Source organism: Myotis daubentonii, chromosome 3 (genome assembly GCF_963259705.1).
Source record: "Myotis daubentonii chromosome 3, mMyoDau2.1, whole genome shotgun sequence".
Classification (NCBI taxonomy): domain Eukaryota; kingdom Metazoa; phylum Chordata; class Mammalia; order Chiroptera; family Vespertilionidae; genus Myotis; species Myotis daubentonii.
This window is the reverse complement of record NC_081842.1, coordinates 169,197,935-169,222,882: the sequence shown is the minus strand read 5'-3', so window position 1 is coordinate 169,222,882 and position 24,948 is coordinate 169,197,935. Positions and strand designations below refer to the sequence as shown.

At 38.5% G+C, this 24,948-nt stretch overlaps 1 protein-coding gene across 4 annotated transcripts in view; it reads right to left on the bottom strand.

Annotated features, from left to right (window-relative positions):
• The window catches only part of LRRC40 (leucine rich repeat containing 40), a 54,597-nt gene that overhangs the window by 17,719 nt on the left and 11,930 nt on the right, over positions 1-24,948 (bottom strand). For all 4 annotated transcript variants that reach the window (XM_059689197.1, XM_059689198.1, XM_059689196.1 and 1 more), the window contains exons 5-11: positions 23,154-23,277; positions 19,693-19,835; positions 16,295-16,467; positions 13,391-13,478; positions 13,238-13,283; positions 5,280-5,388; positions 3,005-3,112 (exon numbers count right to left, since the gene is read on the bottom strand). In XM_059689197.1, the coding sequence (XP_059545180.1) occupies positions 3,005-3,112; positions 5,280-5,388; positions 13,238-13,283; positions 13,391-13,478; positions 16,295-16,467; positions 19,693-19,835; positions 23,154-23,277 (791 nt within the window). The remainder of the gene's footprint in view (positions 1-3,004; positions 3,113-5,279; positions 5,389-13,237; positions 13,284-13,390; positions 13,479-16,294; positions 16,468-19,692; positions 19,836-23,153; positions 23,278-24,948) is intronic.

Below are 24,948 nucleotides of genomic sequence, written 5' to 3'. Positions count from 1 at the left end.
ACTGTTGTCTTAATTGCAAAGTTATCTATCACCTTTCTTTGGGTATATAGTTAACTAGAGGCCCAGTGCACGAATTCATGCACGGGTGGGTCCAGCTGGTCTGGCCTCAATGGGGGCGGATTGGGGCTGGGCCTGTCAGGAGGAGGAGGTGGTGGAAGGTTGGCCAGCCAGCCCACCCTGACCAGGGCCAGCCGGCTGGAGGGAGGGGTCGTGGGCAACTGACTGGGGGCCCGGCACCCAATTGGGTTTGGGGGGGTTGATTGGGGGTGGGGCCAGCCATGGGGAGGGGCTGTGGGCGGTGGGCCGGCTGGCCTCGCCCCGAAATGGGGTTGGGGGTGCCGATCGGGGGCCAGCAGCCTGGGGGAGGAGCCATGGGTGGTTGGCTGGCCAACCCTGCCCTTGATCAGGGTGGGAGGGTGCCAATCAGGGGCGGGGCTGGCCGGGGGGAAAGGGATGGGGCATTTGGCCAGCAGGCCCCACCCTTCATCAGAGTGGGAGAGTCCGGTAGTGGGCAGTACTTATTAAAGGATACTTTTGAGAACAGTAACTGGGAAGAATGGGAAAAGAGCAGGTTTGAGCAGAGTAAAGCTGCAATGCTGGCCAGGGATCAGCCTCAGCATACAGAGCTCTTGGGTCAATGGGGAAAAAAGGAGATATATGTACCCGATCGGGCCAGTTCGCTAGTCACAGTGGGCTTCGCGTCATAGTGACCAGTCGTTAGGATCACTGGCTTTTTATATATATACTAGGGGCCCGGTGCACGAAATTTGTGCACTGGGTATGGGGCGGGGGAGTGTCCCTCAGCCCAGCCTGCCCCCTCTCACATACTGGGAGCCCTCAGGCGTTGACCCCCATCACCCTCCAATCGCAGGATCGGCCCCTTGCCCAGGCCTGACGCCTCTGGCCTGGGCAGGGGACCCTCATTTCCCCCCATCACTGGTTCTGCCCCCAGCCCAGGCCTGATGCCTCTGGCCCAGGCATCAGGCCTATGCAGGGGACCCCCAGACCCCTCCGATTGCTGGCTCTGCCCCTTGCCCAGGCCTGATGCCTCGGCCAGAGGCGTAGACCCCCATCACCCTCCGATCGCCTGATTGGCCCCTTGCCCAGGCCTGACGCCTCCGCCAGAGGTGTCAGGCTTGGACAGGGGACCCCCATCTCCCCCCGATCACTGGCTCTGGCCCCCGCCCAGGCCTGAGGCCTCTGGCCCAGGAATCATGCCTGGGCAGGGGACCCCCATCTCCCTCTGATCGCTTGCTCCACCCCCCGCCCAAGCCTGACGCCTCTGACCCAGGCTTCAGGCCTGGGCAAGGGGACCATCATATCCCCCCAATCCCCGGCTCAGCCCCCCGCCCAGGCCTGATGCCTCAGCCAGAGGAGTTGACCCTCATCACCCTCTGATCACCAATCACCGGATCGGCCCCTTGACCAGGCCTGAGGCCTCTGGTTGAGGCGTCCGGCTCGGGCAGCGAGGACCCACAGCTGCAGCGGCCCCGCGATCGTGGGCTACGCTTTAGGCCCAGGCAAGGGGCCCCTAGCTCCTGGGACTGCCAGCTTCGACCGTGCCCAGCTCCCATCGCTGGCTCCACCCCTACTTCCTGCTATCACTGGCCAGGGCGGCAAAGGCGCCTGATTCTCTGATCATGGCTGGGGGGCAGGGCAAAGGCGGCCCCAGGGCCGCCTTTGCCCTGCCCCCCAGCTCTTAGCTCCCCCCTGGGTTTCCGATCACTGTCAGTGGCAGGGGGCTTCTTCCTGCTTTCCCTTTCGCCTCCCTGCATTGTGCCTACATATGCAAATTAACCGCCATCTTGTTGGCAGTTAACTGCCAATCTTAGTTGGCAGTTAATTTGCATATAGCCCTGATTAGCCAATGAAAAGGGTATCGTCGTACGCCAATTACCATTTTTCTCTTTTATTAGTGTAGATAGATTGCAAAAGAATATTCATTTGTAAAAGTTCAACGTTAAGCCGAAGCTGGTTTGGCTCAGTGGATAGAGCGTTGGCCTGCGGACTGGAGGGTCCTGGGTTCGATTCCGGTCGGGGGCATGTGCCTGGGTTGCGGGCGCGTCCCCGGTGGGGGATGTGCAGGAGGCAGCTGATCGATGTTTCTCTCTCATCGATGTTTCTAGCTCTCTATCTCTCTCCCTTCCTCTCTGTAAAAAATCAATAAAATATGTTTAAAAAAAAATTCAACGTTAAACTAATTTTTTTCTCAAAACCTAAAATTCTGCTATAATTTACATCTAAAAAGATGTTTTAAACAAAATATAATGAAAAAGACTTCTAATATTTGGAAGTAAAGAATTCTTTTCTAGGAAAAAAAATAGTAATAGGATTCAATCAATTTTATTTTTGCTTTCAGTGGAAAAATTCAGTGGGTTCTCAATTCACTAATATAAAGCCCCAAATATAAATTCCTATTAATCTACATGAACCTGGCTTTGGATAGTCTCTTAAAACTTTCCTCATGTATTTTTCATTATGTGGGGAAAAGTAATTTAATACTTTTAATAATTCTGATACCTACTCTCCAAGTTTAAAATGTAAAAAAAGAAACAAAGTTTTAGAAAAAAATCTATGTATATACACCTCTCATAACAGCCCTAGCCAGTTTGGCTCACCAGCATCAGCATGCGGACTCAAGGGTCCCAGATTTGATTCCGGCCAAGGGCACATGCCCGGGTTGTGAGCTCGGTCCCCAGTAGGGGGCGTGTGGGAGGCAGCCAATCAATGATTTCCTCTCATCATTGATATTTCTATCTCTCTCTTTCTCTCCCTTCCTCTCTGAAATCAATAAAAATATATTTAAAACAAACAAAAACAGCAAAAGTGTCTCAGGAAATATTTAAATAAATTTTGCCAAATCCCTCAAGTATTATTAATGCAAGAAACTTTACATATACTTTCAAATTTAAAAACCATAAAATAAATATTTTTGCAACTAAGATGAAACAAAACTTAGAATGAGTAAAAACTTAATAGAAATGGCATCATGAACAGTTCTTACCTTTTTGGAATTTCACATAGCTGATTCTTACTGAAGTTAATAGAAGTGACAATATTGCTTTTTACTGCATCAAACACTTCATCAGGAATCAAGGTTGTCTGTTTATCACTAAATGAAAAATGTTTAACTTTGAGAAGTCCAGAAAAATATGATTATTACTTTTTACTTTTAAAGGACTTTGAAGATTTTATAAGACAATTTTAAGGTAGTTAGTTGATAATGTAGTTCTGTAAAGAATGCTACAAAAACCTGCCAATCCACAAAATGTTAACTGTCAGGAATTTAGACAACATACTGTGTCACAACACAATGTACCTTCTGAGCATTCATATACTCAATGTTAATAAAAATAAAGATATATCTCCAGACTCTAATGTCTAGAAGTCATATAATAAATAGCTAGTAACTCAGTAAATGGATTCCTCTACCTCAGAGTAGAACTAAATCTGTAATTTTAAAAACTGTTTTTGCCCCTTTTTAAATATTCTTTAATACAGCCTGCCAACTTTCTTTAGGTATATATTAAACTGCAAGATAAGAATCATTCTTAAATGTTCAATATTGTACTAGAGTTCTCATAACCTAAACCAATTTCTCTCTCCTTTAGCATGTGACAAGGTAGACAGAGTAGTGGCCTTACAATAAACAATTTCTGGTTTTACCATTAAGGAGCTTTATCATTCACCTTCCCTGAACCTCAGTTCTTTGAAATTAGAATCTAAAGAGTTATTAATTGTTATTTATGCCAGATCTTTTACAAATGTAAATATAAATTTCCTTTTCAGTAAAATTAAAATTTTCAGTAAGATTTTTAATGAAATATAATTTAATCTTAAATGAAACTATAGACTTGCTGACATTTAACAATCTGTTGTTGTTATAATTAGCCATTATCTTTATGTTCTTCTTTCATAATTTTTAATGCCTAATACATCATCCACTTAAAAGCATCCTCGATAGAATGTCCTCTGAATGACTGTATGTACAAGAAAGCAATATCATGCGTGCAGTATGGGAGAACTGTGTAAAAAAGTTATTGCAATACAGATAGAAAAAAAGACAGCCTAAATTCCATACATATTATGCCTTATACTTTTTCTGCTTAGGGCTCCATTTTCTGCTGGGCAGATGTAGCATTTTTATCTTTTCAGTCAGCTATGTTCAAGTCATCAGAAAGTGATTTATTCTAATCAAACTTTGAAGATTCATGCTATTTTTTAAAATTTAGTAGAAGGCATTTATAACTTAAAATTGGGAATTAATTTGTATCTTAAATGGTATACTCTTTTCCAAGTAAAGTCTCTGAGGAATACAAACTACAATAAATTCAGAATCTAAGTATGTAATCTAAGATGTGTTGTCTTAAATGTTGTATTTATTATGCTTTAGTGATACGTGTGTCTTTAAAAAGTAGGATTGATTATCTCAAATAAAATTGTATTACTATTACTGTATAGATTTTTTTGGAGGATACTGACTACTGAGAAGGTGGTTCCTACTGACACACTGAGGAAAAGAGGCAAGATATTAAAGCTGGCTGTGTAGATGAATTGGTGTTATTCTGTATTTTCATTACGTTACTGAGCCAATCATTGCAAGAGCTTTGATAGTATTGGTTATTTTTATCTTTGTCACCTCAGTACTGATAGAACACTTAACCACTCCCAAACTTTGCATAGGTATCCTCATTCCCCAATCAAATACACTTCCATAATATATAAAAATTTTTAACCTTTGTCTCAGTTTACATACCAACATTGTAACTGTTTCAGATTGAATATATGTGCTACCAGAGCACATTGTTACTATGACATTATTTTATTTTCATTCAGATATATTAACACAATACAACCTCTCAAGCTTTGCCTGCTTGGGGTGTTCATTAACTAAATTATATTTATTTCTAATTTACTAACATAGACACGCCTCCCTGCCTCCCCCCTGCTCCATACCAATATAAAAATCCTCTCTAGATGCTGGTCAGAAAATTTTATTAGCAACCAATACTGTCACCTTTTATTTTTCATAATAGCAAAAGGTTCTTTATTATAAAGATTTTACTATTAATAACCATTGACTCAGCTCTAGCATAATACATACAAACCACCTAAGAAATGGGCATTTAAGTTCACTGAACTTTTAATATGCTTCTATCTCATCATTGCTTTTACAATTGCTATTATTCTAAGTCAAGCATACTAATGCACTTTTGCAAAAGGTTTATTTCTGAAAATTTCCTACGTTTTGTTACGTTTAAAAAAAATGAGTTACATACCTATAGTCTAATATTTTTAATGTGACGATGGCATGGACATTGACTCTAGATTCACTTGGTAGTGTCATGGCAGTCTCAATAACAGAGTCACTTTGGCTAGGTCCATCATCTGGGGGGGAAATGTTATATGAAACCAATAAATATAGCATAAAGTCATTTTTGAAAATTAAGAAAATACATAAAAATTATATATATGATTTCTTTATGTAATTGGTGAGAATGTCTTAGTCATATGCTTTATCTCCAATAACTCAAATCTGAGTTTGAATTTAATATTTAATTAATAGAAAATAAAGTTACTATAATATGGCTTCAAAATCTATTAATAAATTGTACCATAAGGAAACTCAGAAGTAGGAAAGAACCTTTAAGAATAACTAAAATGTCTCAGAAGAAACAATAAAGAATCCTTCCTCTTAAGCAAAATAATATAGTCCATTAGAAGAAATATATTAAAAACAACAGAAAAAATGATTATTTCCCACAAATGTCTACAAAATAGGCATATGCCTATCTTTTCATTTTAGAATACAATGAAGCTGATATCCTCAATCATTTAAAATCTGTTAATTTGTCTAATCCAGGAAACTTTTAATATATTACTTACATTAAGATTTTTTTTTTGTTTAGCAAATGTAAGACTATTTTCTTTCTTCCTTTCTTTTTTATTTATTTCAGAGAAGGAGGGAGAAGGAGAGAGAGATAGAAACATCAATGATGAGAGAGAATCATTGATCGGCTGCCTCCTGCACAACCCACACTGGGGATCAAGCCTGCAACCCAGGCATGCGCCCTGACTGGGAATCGAACTGTGACCTCCTGGTTCACAGTTCAACTACTGAGCTGGGCTATTTTCAATAAATATTTCCTAACATGTCTGTGTACTCACACATTCACACACAAATCAACCCTCTCACTAATCTCCAGAGACATTTAACACTGCCTTGGCAATATTCCCAAAACTGAACTACAAATTCAATGCAATCCTCTAACAGAATCCTAGCTGAGTTCTTTGTAGAAATTAAGTTGATTGTAAAATTCGTATGGAATTGCAAGAAACCCAGAAGAGCCAAAACAAGCCTGAGAAAAAGAATAAAGTAGGAGGACTTACATTTCCTGATTGCAAAACTTACTACAAAGCAATGGTCATCAAGACAGTGTGGTACTGGCACAGAATAGACATGGAGATCAGTGAAATAAAACTGAGAGGCCAGAATGCACCCTACATTTATGGTCAACTGATTTTCAACGAGAATGGAAAGACCTTGTTGAAAAGAATAGCCTTTTCAACAAGTGATGCAGGGAAACTGGATAGCCCCGTGGTCGGCAAACCATGGCTCACGAGCCACATGCGGCTCTTTGGCCCCTTCAGTGTGGCTCTTCCACAAAATACCATGTGTGGGCACGCACGTACAGTGCGATTGAAACTTTTTGCCAGACACTCAGAAACAATGGGACACAGGATGCATTTAGCAAACACACTTGGAGTCTTCCTAACTAATGCTAGCATAACGATTCTTAAGGTGATTAAGCCAGGCTCTCTTTCTAAAGCAGGTTTCTCTGAATCTCTTGGGCAGGAAAGGGAAGAGAGTCAAAGCCTACCTCTGAGTCTTGTTTCTGAAAATCAATATTCCAAAAGGCAACTTCAGGATGGCAAAACGTTGGTTCCCTTCACTAGCAAATCAAATCTAAAAAAGTATTAAAAAAAATTACACACCACAACCAAGTGGACTTTGATGCAGGTATGCAAGGCTAGTTCAAGGTTCAAAAATCAATTAATGTAATCCTTCACATAAACAGGCTAAAAAAGAAAAATGACATGACCATACTGCTATTGTCATAATTAGCTAGTTATTAGTACTAAAATAGGAAGAGAGCAAAGGTGAGGCAAGACATTATAAGCATGGTCATCTAGGCAGCTTCACCAGGAAGCCATGGGTCCATTCCCTGCAGAACACTGAAGGAAGAAATCCAACAAAGGGGGAGAAGGAAGCATGCACAGAGAAGTAGGGGTGACGTAGGGAAGCTACTTGCCTATCAGTCTAGCCTGGGAAACAATGGATTTGTTAGGAGCACGGACCCCAATGCAAGCTCCTGAAAATTTGGGACTACATAATTCCCAAAGAGTTCCCGCTCTCTTGTTCTGCTCTTGTGCTCTGACATTCTTGCTCCATGACCCGCACTCATCCTGTGTGCTTGCCTGTTCTCTCTCTACACACACAATGGATGGAGTACAGCTGGGAACACAAACTAAGCTGGCCAGATGCTGGACTGGACTGTGCTTTAATATGGAGCAGAGACTGTGAGCAGTGGCCTTAATTCTAGCCCTGCTGAAGACAAGATTGGACTTTTTTCATGGCAAGATGGAGGGAAATGGTACACTGGGAACCCAGGGGCTTAATTCCATGGAAATAAAGATCACTCATCCTCCCTGCGAGTCTCACGAAATTCCTTTCCTTGTGACATCCCAAGAACTCCACTTCCACCGATAACAAATGGGGACACAGATGGCACCCCACCGATTACAATAGCAACAGATGTATAAAAAAGCATTTGACAAAATCCAACACTCATTCATGATTTAAAAAAAAACACACACACACACTCAGCAAACTAGGAATAGAGGAAGAAGGGGACCAAAGTCTTGCCATCTTGAAACTTCCTTTTAGAATATTGATTTTAAGCTGCTATTAAGAAACAACAGGTTCTTAGTGCATTACACTTAACTCCTGGCTTGTGGGGGCTCTTTTGCTCCTGCTTCCCTGCATTCATCCATACACAATGGACAAATGGACTACAGCTAACCTGATGTTATTATACTGGGCCCAGCTGCAACACAGAATGGAAACTCTGGACTTTGACTCTACTTCCAACTTTACTGAAACTCCAGCTATATTTTTCTATGACTGGACTAAGGGAAATGGGACTTGAGAAATCCAGGGATGTGATTCCATGAAACTAAGGCTTTCTACCAATAAAAAAAGAAACAAAACACTCGGGGAGAAAAAACCTTTCACCCCTTTCTTGCCCAAGAGATTCAGATAAAAAAACCTGCTACAGGAAGGAAATCTTACCATGTTTGCCTTAGCCTAATTTGAAATAAGTTTGGTAAACAGAAAGACTTCAGGGAGGGGTCTGTTATTGATTTGGTACTATATGAGGAAAACATGACCTTTGCTACATTATATTGCCTTTGCTCATTTGTCAAACATCAGTTGACTATATTAATAGGGTTTTACTTATGGGCTCTCTCTTCTGTTCTTTTGTCTCTATTACTGTAGCTTTATAATAAGTCTCAAAGTTGGATAGTGTCAGTTGAAGGAGCATCCCTTCAACTTTTTCTTCTCCTTCAATAGATTGTTGGCTATTCTGGTCTTTTGCCTTTCCATATAAACTTTAGGTTCAGTTAGTCAGTATTGGCAAAATAACTTGCTAAGATTTTTATTGTGATTGTGTGAATCTATAGATCAAGTAGGGAAGAATTGATCTTGACAATATTTGGTCTTCAACTTGTGAACATGGGATATCTCTTATTCTTTGATTTCATTTATGAGAGTTTTGTAGTTTTCCTGTTAGTTCTTGTACATATTTTGTGGTCTGTGTCACATTGTTTCTGAGTTGCATAGCAAGGATTTGCGTGACATGTGTTCTACTCTTCCTCAACTACCTATAAATCAACCATTGTCATTTCTGAAATCTAGTATCTTGTTCCTTCCCTGTCCTCCTTTGTCCAAAATGTCACATGTACCAAATATTATCTCACTATTTATGGAATTTTCATACTTATGTAAATTCCCCATATACATGTACTAAAATTTTATTTTCTCCTGTTAATCCTGTCCCTAAATGAATTAGCCCAGCTAGAAAAAGTTAGAAAAAGGAAAAGTTTTACTTTTTTAGCTTCCACAAGAGGAACTTTCTCAACTTGATAAAAACTATGTACAAAAACCCTACAGGGTAATATCAAACTTAATGGTAAAAATCTCAAAGCTGTCCCCTTACTATCAGGTACAAGGCACAGATATCCCCTCTCACCCTCCTTTTCAACATTGTACTGTCTCTGCTAAAGCAATCAGGCAAGAAAAGGAAATAAAAGGTATAGAGATTGGGAAGGAAGACATAAAACTGTCTTTGTTCACAGATGACACAATCATCTAGGTAGAAGACATGAAAGAACTGGAAAAAAACCCTCCTGGAACTAAGTAAATTATTACAGAAGGTTGAGGATACCTGGTTAATATGGAAAAGTAAATTGCTTTTCTCTATCAACAATGAACAAGTAGAATTTGAAATAAAAAACACAATGTAATTTACATTAGCCTCTGTCAAAATAAAATACTTTTGTATAAATCTAACAAAATATGTACAAGAACTAACAGGAAAACTACAAAACTCTCATAAATGAAATCAAAGAATAAGAGATATCCCATGTTCACAGGTTGAAGACCAAATATTGTCAAGATCAATTCTTCCCTACTTGATCTATAGATTCACACAATCACAATAAAAATCTTAGCAAGTTATTTTGCCAATACTGACTAACTGAACCTAAAGTTTATATGGAAAGGCAAAAGACCAGAATAGCCAACAATCTATTGAAGGAGAAGAAAAAGTTGAAGGGATGCTCCTTCAACTGACACTATCCAACTTTGAGACTTATTATAAAGCTACAGTAATAGAGACAAAAGAACAGAAGAGAGAGCCCATAAGTAAAACCCTATTAATATAGTCAACTGATGTTTGACAAATGAGCAAAGGCAATATAATGTAGCAAAGGTCATGTTTTCCTCATATAGTACCAAATCAACAAGACATCTACAAACAAAAAAAATACTGCTTTATTCATAACTGCCAAAACTTGGAATCAAACAAGATATCCTTCATAAGTTAATAGATAAACTGAGGACATCCAGACAATGAAATATTATTCAGCATTAAGAAGAAATGAGCAATCAAGGTATAAAACATATACTGAGAATGCTTAAATGCTAGCACTAAGTGAAAGAGGCCAATTTAAAAGATTACAAATTGTATGATTCCAATTATATGACATTTTGGAAAGGGAAAAACTATGGAGACAAGAAAAAGATCAGTTGTTGCCAGGGATGCAGAGGCAGATCATAGAGAATTTTTAGGGTAGTGAAAATATTTTATATGATATCACCATAATGGTAGACCAGCAAGAGTGAACCATAAGATAACTATGGACTTGAGATGATTATGATGTGTCAATATAGGTTCATCCTTGGTTAAAAAAAAAAAAGTTTTTTTTAAAGTATCATTCTGGTGAGTGATATTGACAACGGGGGAGACTATGCATATGGGGGTCAAAGGATATATGGGATATTGCTGTACCTTTCTCTCAATTTTGTTGTAAACTTTAAACTATTCCTAAAAAATTAAGTCTTAAGCCGTCGGTGTGTCTCAGTGGCTGAGCACTGACCTATGAACCAGGAGGTCACGGTTAGATTCCAGGTCAGGGCACATGCCCGGGTTGCGGGTTTAATCTCCAGTCGGGGGTGTGCAGGAGGCATCCAATCAATGATTCTCTCTCATCATTGATGTTTCTCCCTCTCCCTTCCTCTCTGAAATAAATTTTAAAAATATATTTTTTTAAAAATTATGTCTTAAAAAAATTCTGATCTGAAATGACTTGATTCATATCAGAATAAATAAATTTTTCTGGAAGAGAAAGCATACCTGGAGAAGAAAGGAAACTCTTTGGCAGGAAATAAGTCTTAGAATATGATTTTAATAATTTGTTTAAAGGACAAGGCAGAAAATGGAATATACTGAAGTATACAATTATTTATATAACATATACTGACTAGCCATATGGTGCTAGGCTAAGTTGTGCATAACCAACAGAGTTTTGAGCTAAATTAACAGCTGCTATATTTAGCCACTAAGTTTTGGAGTGGTTTAGTGGTATCTACAGCAATATACTCATACAACTAATGTTTTTGCTTAAATCTTAATGCTCTAATGTATGCCACAATGACCATACACCAAATAAAAATTTGGGATATATCACAATTTTAGTGAAGCATTAAGAATTAAATTTATAGTATCATTTTCTCCTTTGTTTGTGCTAAATGAACATATTCTGAAAAATGTGTTTTGTATTTATTTTTTGTCAGAACTTACCTAAGGCAAAAGATATTCAAATACCTGCTAATATACTTCCTAGTCAATATTATTTATACCCACATATATTATTATATACTAGAGGCCCAGTGCATGAAATTCACCCTCTGGTAATCCGGGACCCCTCAGGTAAGGTTCCTAGGCCTAGCCAGTGAAAAGGGCCTGTCAGGGCTTTCCTTCCTCCAGCTGCCAGCAGCTGGCCCCACCTCCGCCGCTGCCACTGCTCACCATCTGTGCGGCGCTGCCTGCCCCTCCCCCGCCACCGGTCACCTCCCTCTGCGGGCAACAGGCGTGGGGTGAGAGCGCTTGGCTGGCCTGGGCCTCCCACTGCGGGGCGATTGATTGCGGAGCCCCCATCAATCGTCCAACAAAGGGTGGCCTGGGCCTCCCTCTGAGGGGCGATCTTGGGGGATGGCAGGGCCCCCTGACCAATCGCATTACGCCCACCTTGGCTGGCCTGGCACCAGTGCGTGTGATAGTGTGGTCATCCAGACGATCATTCTGCTGTTCGGTCATTCAGTCAATTTGCATATTATGCTTTTATTATTATAGATTATTATAGATTATACCATGTTTATAAAACCCATACATTATACTACATAAATAAGCATATCCTATATAATAAAGAGATAATATGCAAATTGACTGTCACACCTTCGCACAAGATGGCCGCCCCAATGTGGTCAAAGATAGCCACCCCCATATGGTCACAAGATGGCCACCACAAGATGGCTGGCAGGGGAGAGCAGTTGTGGAGGGGAGGGCACTTAGGGGCAACTGGGCCAGCAGGGGAGGGCAGTCGGGGGGACCAGGTCTGCAGGGAAGGGCAGTTGGGGGTGACCAGGCCGGCAGGGGAGGGCAGTTGGGGGCAATCGGGGCAATCGGGCCAGCAGGAGAGCAAATAGGTGTTGATCAGGCTGGCAGGGGAATGGTCAGGGGGTGATCAGGCTGGCAGGCAGGAGCGGTTAGGGGCAATCAGGCAGGCAGGCGAGCGGTTGAGAGCCAGCAGTCCCGGATTGTGAGAGGGATGTCCAACTGCTGGTTTGGACCCAAAGGGTCCCAAATTGGAGAGGGTACAGGCTAGGCTGAGGGACACACACCCCCCACCCGTGCACAAATTTCGTGCACCAGGCCTCTAGTGTACGTATGTGTATATAGATCAGCGGTTCTCAACCTATGGGTCGCGACCCCTTTGGGGGTCGAATGACCCTTTCATAGGGGTCACCTAAGACCATCAGAAAACACATATATAATTACATATTGTTTTTGTGATTAATCACTATGCTTTAATTATGTTCAATTTGTAACAATGAAAATACATCCTGCATATCAGATATTTACATTACGATTCATAACGGTAGCAAAATTACAGTTATGAAGTAGCAATGAAAATAATTTTATGGTTGGGGGTCACCACAACATGAGGAACTGTATTAAAGGGTCACGGCATTAGAAAGGTTGAGAACCACTGATATAGATAGATAGATAGACAGATAGATAGATAGATAGATAGATATAGATAAAGCCCAGATGTTATACGATAGAAGTCAAGTTTAGCTTTGTTACATTTTCTAATTGGTACACTATAACACACAAATCAACAGATTAAAGACAGAACATTATTATTGTGGATTTAAGGATATTTTTATAACTTCAACATACTTATGGCCTATATGGATTATTACAACCACACCTGGCAGGAACCATTTCCTCTAATTATTTATACCCCAAATACATGTAAATTTATCTACTATTAGTACTTTACTACCTTTCATATCATCCTTCTAACGCAGAAGAAAATTGAAAAGTACCTTTAATCTTACTTCGTAGATATTTTAAGACTTCTTGGGTTCCTTTCTGAAAAGGTGGAAAGGCACATATTCACTAAGACATCTTAAAAGTTTTATACATCAACACATATGTATAAATTTCAAATTTAAAAACTGATTTCCAAATATGCTTACATTTATAATTTCTCTTCGAATGGTTCTCAGAGGATTTCCTTCTAGTGCCAGGAATTTCAAATGAAGTTTTCCCAAAGAATAGGGCAGACTACAAAAGATTAAATTGATTTCAGGGAAAACATTAAGGGTAAGAATAATTCAACCAAATAGTTGATTATAAAACTAACAACATATAAGTAAGTGTCAAAGAAAACCCAAGTAATAAAGGCCTACAATATTTCCCTTTGAGGTAGCTGTACACGTAAAAGAAAAAACAGATTTGTCTGAAATTATCATATTGTGATTGCTAAAAAAGAATGTGAGCTATAAAACATTCGCTAAATTGTATCCAGTGCTAAAAGTAAATGGTCACAATATAAATTTGACTGAATCAGTGATTCAAAATAGTTATCCTCACTGATACTAAATATTTTGATTCTGCCGTTAAAGCAAATAAAATTCTTCCTAAATAAAGACAAAAAGAAAAAAAATTAATTTTAATAGCCCAATTCTTATTTTCACTCAATAAAAAAGTCATTTTTATCTTGTCACACAAAAAGATAACCTGTTGAGACTGGATATCCAATCTCAAAATTAAGCATCTACAATTAAATATTTAAATAGGCATTGGTGTAGGATATCAAGATTATTGCCCTTAAAGAATTCTCAGGGGAAAAGATACATATGCACTTAACCAAAATATAAATTGAAATTATCTTATGTTGCTGGTGAGCATTGAAATTAGTACAGCCACTCTGAAAAGCAGAGTCTTACACTTAACATACAAGAAAGCAATCCCACTCCTACAGATTTACCCATGAGAAATGAAAATAATGTCCTTACAGAGACTTTTACATGATAGTTCACATTAGTCAATAAACTGAAAATAATTCAAATGCCCATCAACTAACTACGAAGAGAAGAATAAATTGTGGTATAGCTGTATAATGGATTAACACTTCATTATAATGAAAATGAACTGCTGATACACACAATCACATGAATGAATCACAAAAGCCATACGCTTGCGCGTTCTCTCTCTCTCTCTCTCTCTCTCTCTCTCTCTCTCTCAATATCCAGAGCTCTGGAAAAAGAGGAACATATATATCAGAAATATTTCTACCAATTACTTTATTTATTTAATATTATGTATCATAGTTTTTGTTTTAAATATTTGCTTTCCATTGCTTTCATGCAGTAGCCAAAATAAAACTGCCATGAGGAAAAACTTACATGTCAATATCTATGAGGCAAGAGATTTATTTCATTCACTAGTTGTTTGGTAAGCACTTTAAGTGATATCCAGGCCACTTATTAAAACTGTCATAAGTAGAAGTGAAAAGTGTTGCTCTCTAAAGTTGAAAACAACTTTGATTTTTTAAAACACTATTAAAATATACACATAGAAGAAAATCTGCCTCGCCTAACCTTTCACCTTCTATACGTAGCAAAACTTGTTTTTGACATCCAAACACAAAACTTCAGACATCTAACTGGTATATAATTCCAGGTAAGTCTGAGTCATATTTTTGTATCTGTAGAAATAATTCTATCTCTAAATACAATAAGGGCAAAAGTAGGTTTACATATGTTCAAATGGAAAATAATACAATAATTACTAAATAATACAATAAACTATGTTTCATGTACTCACAACTAACTGTAACCATATTATAGTTTTATAACATTTTATGATTCTTTGCTCACTACCCTCCTCCTCCCCATCTCCAACACTGTCAATATAGTGAACTGGAAATCTACAAAGCTGTCAATACAGTGAATTGCATATAGTAGAAAGTGCTCCTTAATGCTAAACATCATTAGATTAATCTAATAGAGTTTACCTAGATTTCCCACCTACAAAACCACTCTTATCCAATGTATCTTACCCATTATCACCAATTTATTTTCTAATAAATTACAATAAATTTGGTTCTGTTGTAAATCATTCAATAGCTCTCCACCTCTTAACTAATGAAAACTGACTCTTCATAGGTATTTCAAGAACCTCTTCCACATGGCCTCAACTTACCTCTTAAGTCCTAAATTCTCATAATCTGCCTACTTGCATCCTATTCACCAGTTCAATTTGACTCTACTGTTCTCTAAATACATCCCTATAATTTTCTGAACTTTCAAAGCTTTGGACTAGAACAGGGGTGGGCAAACTTTTTGACTCGAGGGCCACAATGGGTTCTTAAACTGGACCGGAGGGCCGGAACGAAAGCATGGATGGAGTGTTTGTGTGAACTAATATAAATTCAAAGTAAACATCATTACATAAAAGGGTACGGTCTTTTTTTTCAATAGTTTTATTCATTTCAAACGGGCCGAATCCAGCCCGCGGGCCATAGTTTGCCCACGGCTGGCACTAGAATGAAGCATGACCATGAAAATGAGTACATTCTTAAATTTGTACTCTAGTCTAGACAATTAACTTGCTTCACCCTAGTCCCAGTCCTAAAGATCATCTAAAAATATTACTTCTTCCACAAAGTCTACCCTGATACCTCTCAATAACTCGTAATTCCTAGCTCCTTCAACCCCCAAAGCATTTTATATCTCTCCCATGGCTTTACAGTCATTTAACAAATTCAACAAATATTTACCAGGCATCTGCTATATATCCAGACACTGATCTAGAAGTTAGAGCAGTGAACAAAACAGATAAAAATGCAGCCTTCTGAGAGTTTACATTCTAGTAGGTCAGAGTAGCTTGTAGATGAATCTCATTCTATTAGCATATTAAGCTTGCTGTAAAGGACAATATCTAATTACTCTTTGTAGGTCTGTACCTGATGCCTGCACAGAAAATATTTAATTTAGAAAAAAAAATCTTTTTATGTACTTTTTATAAGTATTTTAACTTATGAATTATAACCAAATACAAATGTGATTTCTTATTCACTTGATCTTTAAACTTACCTGCTAATATCATTGTTGCTTAGGTCAAGCCTTTCCAATGATTGTAGTAGTGTAATTTCATCTGGAACAGATTTTAACTTGTTATCCCGGAGGTCTAGCACAAGGATAGAATTCAGATGCTTAAGATGTTCTGCCCCTAACATTTCAATTTGGTTTTCACCTAAATGTAATTCCTACAAAACCAAAGATCAATCATGTATATTTCTGTAATCAATGTTATATTACATAATGAAAATAAAATTGAAATTTTAATTTCAAATCATTGAAAAACACATAGAAAAAACGTAACTTCCTAATCACCAAAGTGCTTAAATTTTCAATTACATTTAAGCTATCTTACAGCTAAAGAAAAATGACAGTAAGAAAATTTTCAAAATTTTTCTAGTAATTTAAAAATAATTAAAGGTCTAACAAAGTTCAAAGTTTACAAAACCAAAGAAGAGAAATGATTTAATAGTTACATTTATAGAATAAAAATACAAACCCAAGAACTATACTGATGAAAGATTAAAGGTTTTTTTGGTTTCTTTTGAGGGGGAGAACGGGAAGGGAAAGAGGAGGGGAGGGGGAGGGGAGGGGAGGGAAGGGGAGGGAGAGAGAGGGAGCAACAACACATCAATTGGCTGCCTCCTGAACACGCCTCGACCTGGGCCAGGGAACATGGCCAGGAATGCCCTGCAATGCAGGTACATGCCCTGGACCAGTAATTGAACCCGAGACCTTGTGGTACATGGACCAATGCCCCAACCACTGAACCACACTGGCAAGGGCAAAAGATTAAAGTTTTGTTTTTTTTTTCACAAGTATAATATTTTTTTTTAATTGCTTAAAGTATTACAAAGGGTATTACATATGTATCCATTTTATCCCCCTGCCCTAGACAGTCCCCTAGCCTCCCCTATCCCCCAGTGTCTTATGTCCATTGGTTATGCTTATATGCATGCATACAAGTCCTTTAGTTGATCTCTTACCCCCCTACCTCCTGCCCCCCAACCCTCCCTGGCCTTCCCGCTGCAGTTTGACAATCTGTTTGAGGCAGCTCTGCCTCTGTATCTATTATTGTTCAAAAGTTTATAATGGTCTCTATTGTCCATGAATGAGTGAGATTAAAGTTTTAAAACGAACCAGTATAAGTTAAAGTTATTTATCTTGTCATGTTTGTTATTCCACACTTTCAATGATAATTATTATATACTAGAGGCCTGGTGCACAAAAATTTGTGCACGGGGGGGGGGGGGGGGGGGGGAGGCGGGGTCCCTCAGCCCGGCCTGTGCCCTCTCGCAGTCTGGGACCCCTCGGGAGATACGACCTGCTGGCTTAGGCCTGCTCCCGGGTGGCAGAGGGCAGGCCCAATCCCTAGGTGCAGCCCCTGGTCGGGCTCAGAGCAGGGCCGATTGGGGAGTTGGGGCGCCGCCCCGTCATGCACAGAGCAGGGAGATTGGGAGGTTGTGATGCCACCCTCAGTCACGATCAGGGTAGGGCCGATTGGGGAGTTGGGGCACTGTCCCCTGTCACACTCAAGGCAGAGTCGATGGGGAGGTTGCGGCGCCACCCCCTGTCATCCACAGAGCAGGGCCAATCAGGGGGTTGGGGCACTGCCCCCTGTCACTCACAGAACAGGGCCCATCAGGGGGACTGGGGCTCTGTACCCTGTCACGCACAGAGCAGGGCCAATCAGGGGGTTGGGGCACTGCCCCCTGTCACGCACAGAGCAGGGCCCATCAGGGGGATTGGGGCTCTGTACCCTGTCACGCACAGAGCAGGGCCAATCAGGGGGTTGGGGCACTGCCCCCTGTCACGCACAGAGCAGGGCCAATCAGGGGGTTGGGGCGCTGCCCCCTGTCACGCACAGAGTAGGGACGATAGGGGAGTTGGGGTACCACCCCCTGTCACACACAGAGCAGGGCCCATCAGGGGGTTGGGGCACCGCCCTCTATCACCCACAGAGCAGGGCCGATCAGGGGGTTGGGGCGCCGCCACTGTCACACTCAGGGAAGGGCCGATGGGGAGGTTATGGCTCTACCCGTCACACACATAGCAGGGCCTGTGGGGGGAGGGGGGGTTGGGGAGCTCCCCCCTATCAGGCACAGAGCAGGGCTGCTCAGGGGGTTGGGGCGCCTTCCCCTGTCACGAACAGAGCAGGATGGATAGGGAGGTTGTGGCCCCGCCCCCTGTCACACACAGAGCCGCAGGGCAATCAGGGGGTTTGGGCGCTGCCCCCTGTCATCTGATCCCGGTGCTGGGAGGCATATTACCCTTTTACTATATAGGGTAGAGGCCTGGTGCATGGGTGGGGCCGGCTTGTTTGCCCTGAAGGGTGTCCCAGATCAGGGTGGGGGTCCCCACTGGGGTGCCTGGCCAGCCTGGGTGAGGGGATGATGGCTGTTTGCAGCTGGTCACACACCATTCAGGGTGGGGGTCCCCACTGGGGTGCCTGGCCAGTCTGGGTGAGGGGCTGAGGGCTGTTTTCAGGCTGGGGGTGACTGAAGCTCCCAACTGCTCCTTTTTTACTTTTTTTTTTTTTTTTTTTTTAATTCTGGGCCAGCTTTAGCTTGAGGCTTGGCTCCAGCTCTTAGGCCTCCGCGCTGAAAGTAGGTATCTGGCCTTTGCATACAATGTTGCGAATCTGCTGGCTGAAGTACCCCGGTATCTGTTACAATGTTTGAAACTGCAGGCTCAGAGGCCGGAAAGGCAGGCGGGGAACGTTGGTTTCCTCCGTCACTGAGGCAACCAAGCCTCATGTTAGTTTCAAGCTGCCTGGCTGCCGGCCGCCATCTTGGCTGACAGTTAATTTGCATATCTCGCTGATTAGCCAATGAAAAGGGTAGCGGTCGTACGCCAATTACCATGTTTCTCTTTTATTAGGGTAGATAATGATTTCCCATTAACAGTATCTTTTAACATCATGTATTAAATGTTTTTAACACTAATGCATAAAAAGTATACATAAAAGAAAGCAAAGCATGGCAAATTTAAAAGATAATGTTAATGCTAAATACTTATAGCCGAAAGAAATTAATTTTAAACAGATCTGATTATGATCAGGTAAACGTGAGAGGTGGCAACTTACAGAAATAGATACATATACTGGTATTCCAGGTCTCCTACAATATGGTCCCAACTTACCATGTTAGCCTCATCATCTACTACTTCTCCAGGTATAAACTGATCATCAGATAAAATGGACAAATTTCTATTTTTAAGTTATTTCTTTTAAAAAATGTATACATTACTAATACCATTAATGCATTTAGCCATATTAAAATTCCAAAAACTATTAACATAGGAAAAACATACCACATACAACATATTTCCAATGTAAAGCAATATTAAAAATTTCATTTTCATAAATAACTTTTGAAAAATATATAGTTACTCAATAATCAACTAAATAGTACCTTTAATAATTTACAAGAAGGAAATTCTGGTAAAAAACGTAATTTATTCCTCCGCAAATAAAGCAATTCTAGTGATTCCATGCCAGCCAATTCAGAAGGTATAGATTCCAACAGATTTGAATTACAATCCAAATGCTTTAATCCTGTAATACATATTTAGCAAAAAAATTATTTTAATAGAGAAAAAATATTGGTCTATAATTTTATGTACATTCAAAAAATGCATACGTAATCATGAGAAGTTATATATCTGTGCTGTTGTATACTTTTATAATAATCAAGAATCCTAGAATGCCACTGAATTAAATAAACATGAACTAAGACTTTTTTCATATAATTATAAGAGAATTGATATTAAAATTGTTTTATAATAGTCCATGTCATTATTTTAACAGATTTTTTAAAACTTTGGTACTCTGTTAAAGTACTCTAAAATGTACAAGGTGTGGCAAAAGTAGGTTTACAGTTGTTCCTATAAAAAAATAATACAATAATAAATAAACTATTTTGCATACTCACAACTCTAAACCTTTTTTGCCCCACCCTGTTTAAAGTATACATTATGAGATTATTTCCTCCACAATTATATACCTTCAAAAAGAAACAGCTTAAGATAGATATATAACTATACATGCATACTATATGTAAAATTGGATATCAGTAGCTTAGACATATCAGTATTTAAAATAGGGAAATTGACTGTCAAAAAGCCTTGGATTTTTATGTATTCCCTCTTATTCTTCTCCCATACATACTGCCTCTGTCTTTTTTCCATCCTTTCTTCTTCTATTTTTCTTTCTTTAAGTACCTGCTTTCTCTCACATCTTAGCTAACACCCTTGACAAGAATTTCTTACTTGCAGTATCTCGCTCTTACCTCCTGGACCTTTCTTTCTTAAAAAACAGAACAGGCCCTGACCGGTTTGGCTCAGTGAATAGAGCGTCAGCCTGCGGACTCAAGGGTCCCAGGTTTGATTCCGGTCAAGGGCATGTACCTTGGTTGCAGGCATATACCCAGTAGGGAGTGTGCAGGAGGCAGCTGATCGATGTTTCTCTCTCATCGATGTTTCTGACTCTATCCCTCTCCCTTCCTCTCTGTAAAAAATCAATAATTTTTTTTTTTTTTTTTAAAGAAGCTATTGCCGTAAAGGGTTTGGCTCAGTGGATAGAGCATCGGCCTGCGGACTGAAAGGTCCCAGGTTCGATTCCGGTCAAGAGCATGTACCTTGGTTGCGGGCACATCCCCAGTAGGAGGTGTGCAGGAGGCGGCTGATCGATGTTTCTAACTCTCTATCTCTCTCCCTTCCTCTCTGTAAAATCAATAAAATATATTTAAAAATAAATAAATAAAATAAAGAAGCTATCAAACTCATGGTGGTAGATATAAGTCTTCCAAAGTTCTAATATTTACTTGATAGCTCAAATTTAAAAAAACAAAACAAAAAAACAGAAAACAAAACTGAAAAAAGTAAAGGTCTTCTTTCACTTAAAACTTCAAAATGCAGTTCTCTCCCTAACCCATAATACAGATTCTTCCACTTATAATAGCCACAATTTTCCATAATTCACTCTCAACCCTCTAGTTTGAATAAGCTATATATATTTTTACAACATTTTTTTCCTGTACTGTAAGCCTGTCAATTTTAAAATAATTCAAGACTGAGTTGTTACAATACCTTAGACTGCAGTCTTTTAGTGATTAAAAAGCTGATTTCTTTAATTCAATGTAATAGTACTACTTTCAACTAATAATATAATACATTATTTGGCTAGAGCATTAAGAAAAATATCACAACCTCATCCACCCCAAATCCAGTAACTTCTATAAACAAAAGTGTGTTTGAAAGTTAGAGGATGCAGTTTTCACAACTGTTTGCACCTTAAAAGCCCTGATTGAGAATACAAACAGTATATAGTTTAAAGAGTAGTGGGGATGATGGAGTAAGAGGACTCAATCCCTTGCTCTATAATTTACAATATAATTTCTAGTCTAGGTTTATGAATCTTTAAAATGTAAATAATATGCACACCCCCTAAATGTCAAAACTTCATATGTAAAAGCATTTTGAGTTTTTTAAAAAGCATACAAATGTTAGATATTGTCCTTAGAATCCAGTCATTAATAGTGTAATAACTACTAAATGTCCTAATAATGACAGCTTTAAAGTATTGCTGCTGTGACTGAAGTACAGAAAGCATCTGATCATTAATTATACAGAACTAGAGGCTAATGCACGAAATTCGTGCAAGGGGCTCAGCCCTCACAGCGGTGGCGGCTTGTCTCGGCCCTCGCAGCCCCGGCTTTGTCCAGAAGGATGTCCAGAAGATCTTTCGGCTGTCCAGTCTAATTAGCATATTATGCTTTTATTATTATAGATATTAGAAAAATTGCTGTATATTCATCTGTTCCTGTATCTCAAGATATTTCCACTCAATTTACGAAAAAAAATGTTTCTTATATACTCACTCCAGATACCATATTTTATGTTTAACTCTACCTCCTAATACCTTTATTGGGAAATGGCAAAGACAAGCAGTCTTAACTGGTATCACAAGTAAAGGCTCCCCTGAAACATCAATTTGATTTATGCAGATTTAATTTATAATTCCTATTATAAATGACAAATAACTATTAAAGTAAAATACACAATTTTACAAATTCACCTCCAAATGATCTGTAATCAACTATACAAAATCACTTTTATGATTTCCTTTACAAAACAAGGGTTAAAAAATGAAGAGGGCTTACATATGATTAGCAGAATAGACTAGATAGTCTACAGCTGATACACACTGTGGTCATCAACCAAGAAATAACAGTTTGTCTTTAAACAAAAAAAGCGGTTTAATGATTTTGAACTCTAACTCAAGAATTCTAAGATTAAGTATAGCTATTTAAAAGGTACTTAGAATGTACCTTATGTATTTTCATCCCTTACTATTAGTTCTGTAATACTTTCAATATGATGGTTCAGTGGAAAACTGTAATAGAAGCACTAAATTTTAACATTTTTTTAAAAAGGATTCATAATTTAGGCAAAACTAGACTATCTCTTGTCATTATTAATTATGAACCACAAGGAGGCTATAGCGATGACATAACCATATGTCATAGATAGAAACACCTATGAGAAGGGAATAACCTCTTAGTGAATACTGAATGAAAGAATGAAAATATAGCACAGCTCAAAACCTAAATTTCTCAGGTATAAAATTTTGTCACAATTTTTAATCATATTTTCTTTTCCTTTTTTTTGATATGCCGAAGTATTTTTTGGTGTTGTTAAGGAAGTTGATAGATAATAATGGCCTGGAGAAAATCTGACTAGTTGTTATTGTTTGCATTTACCACCATATAATCTATTATTTTACTTTTCTGCAAGTATCTGTATTAAAATTTATTTTGATAAAAGTAAGTTTCACCAACTTCAAATATATGTATTTTTTAAAACTGAGATTTACTTTTCATTCCACTTATTTCTGCTGGCAAATTCTTCAGTTGATTACTGGAAAGATTGAGTCGCACCAGACTGGATAGAGAAGAAAAACTAGCAGGAACAGTTGTAAGACAATTATTTGAAAGATCCTTTAAAAAGAGAAAGACAGAATGAATGAATGAACAATAAAAATAAATAAATTATCCCTAAAGGGTATTCCAGAATTATGCACGAATTGAAACATTTTTAAAATATATATACATATATATTTCTGAGGGTATTTTTTAACCCTCCTTCACTGATAATTTCACAAATCATCATTCATTACCTCAATATTTTGTGGGCCCGCCCACTAGGTGCCCAATAATGTAGCAGAGAGAAATCAGAATACTGACTTCAGAAACAGTTTATAAAAAGTAAGTCATGCTGTACTATGTATCCTGTTTTCAATACGAAAAATACATTTGTTTATCCAATATTTATTGATTGCCTGTGATAAATAGGGCAAACTATGGGTAAACCGTAATACGAAATGAAATATAACTTTGCAAGAAAGAAATATTCTTGGGGGCGGCAGGGACTAAAGCTGAAAATATGGCCATTTTAATTTTTGAAGAAAAAATATTCCCTCTTGATTTTCTGCTGACCTCAGTAAGTCTGCTTTGACTAAGTCTAGAAGCCCACTACACTACTACAGTATTCATTCATTCAAGCTTGCCTAATTAATCTTTATACCACAATGTTTCTTTTAGTCATTGTTTCTGTTTTTTCTTTAAACAATTACACAAGAACTTTCTTTTTGAAACTCCCTTTAAAAGACAATGTTATAAAACAAATAATTCTTCTTATGATATTTAAATTCGGTGTAAGTACTCCATTAGCTTTCAGGAAACTGTTAGGTAGGTCCAATAGTAACAATGAATAGAAAAAAAAATAACTTAAAGGAAATTCTCTCTGAAGACTTTCAATTAGTCTAAAATTAAACAATTGTATTCTGTAATTCTAAATAAATCAAGAAGATACAAAAAGGTAAAAAATGCATTAAAAGTACAGTACTGTTATATTGTAAACAATAGGAAAATAACATATCACCGTAATCTATAACATACAACATAATAATCTACAACTCCAATACTCTAAATTCTAAGAATTAATAGATTACTAATAAATAAATATTGTATAATATTAAAAGTTACTGACACTAAATGCAATGTAGTATTCTGGATTGGATCCTGGAACAGAAAGAAGAACATTAGTGGAAAACTGGAAAAATCTTAATAAAATCTATAGTTTAGTTAGTAATACTGTACCAATATTAATTTCTTACTTTTTACAAATGTCCTATGGTTATGTAATATGCTAACATTAAGGAAATCTGGGTGAAGGGAATACAGGAACTCTGTACTCTCTTTATATTTCTACTAGTGGCCTGGTGCACGGATTCATGCACATTGAAAGGAAATTAATTAGAAGAATGATTTGTGCAGTAATTATGTTACTGCAAAAATTAAATGTTATAATAGTATATGTAATATAGTATTATGAAATTAACACACACATGCGATAGGCGCCGAGAGCTTTGTATGTATCGAGCATGCCCAAGACAACGTTTATTTTTAAACTGCCAGTGTGCGTCATATGTACCAGATGGTCAGTTGGATGGTCAGTCGGTCGATCACTTAACTATATATATGTATGTGTATATATATATATGTGTGTATATATATATATACATATATACATATATATATTCTAAAATTATTCCAAATAAAAAGCTTAAAATAAAAGTTCCTACTAGAGAAAAGATATTAAGTCTTCAC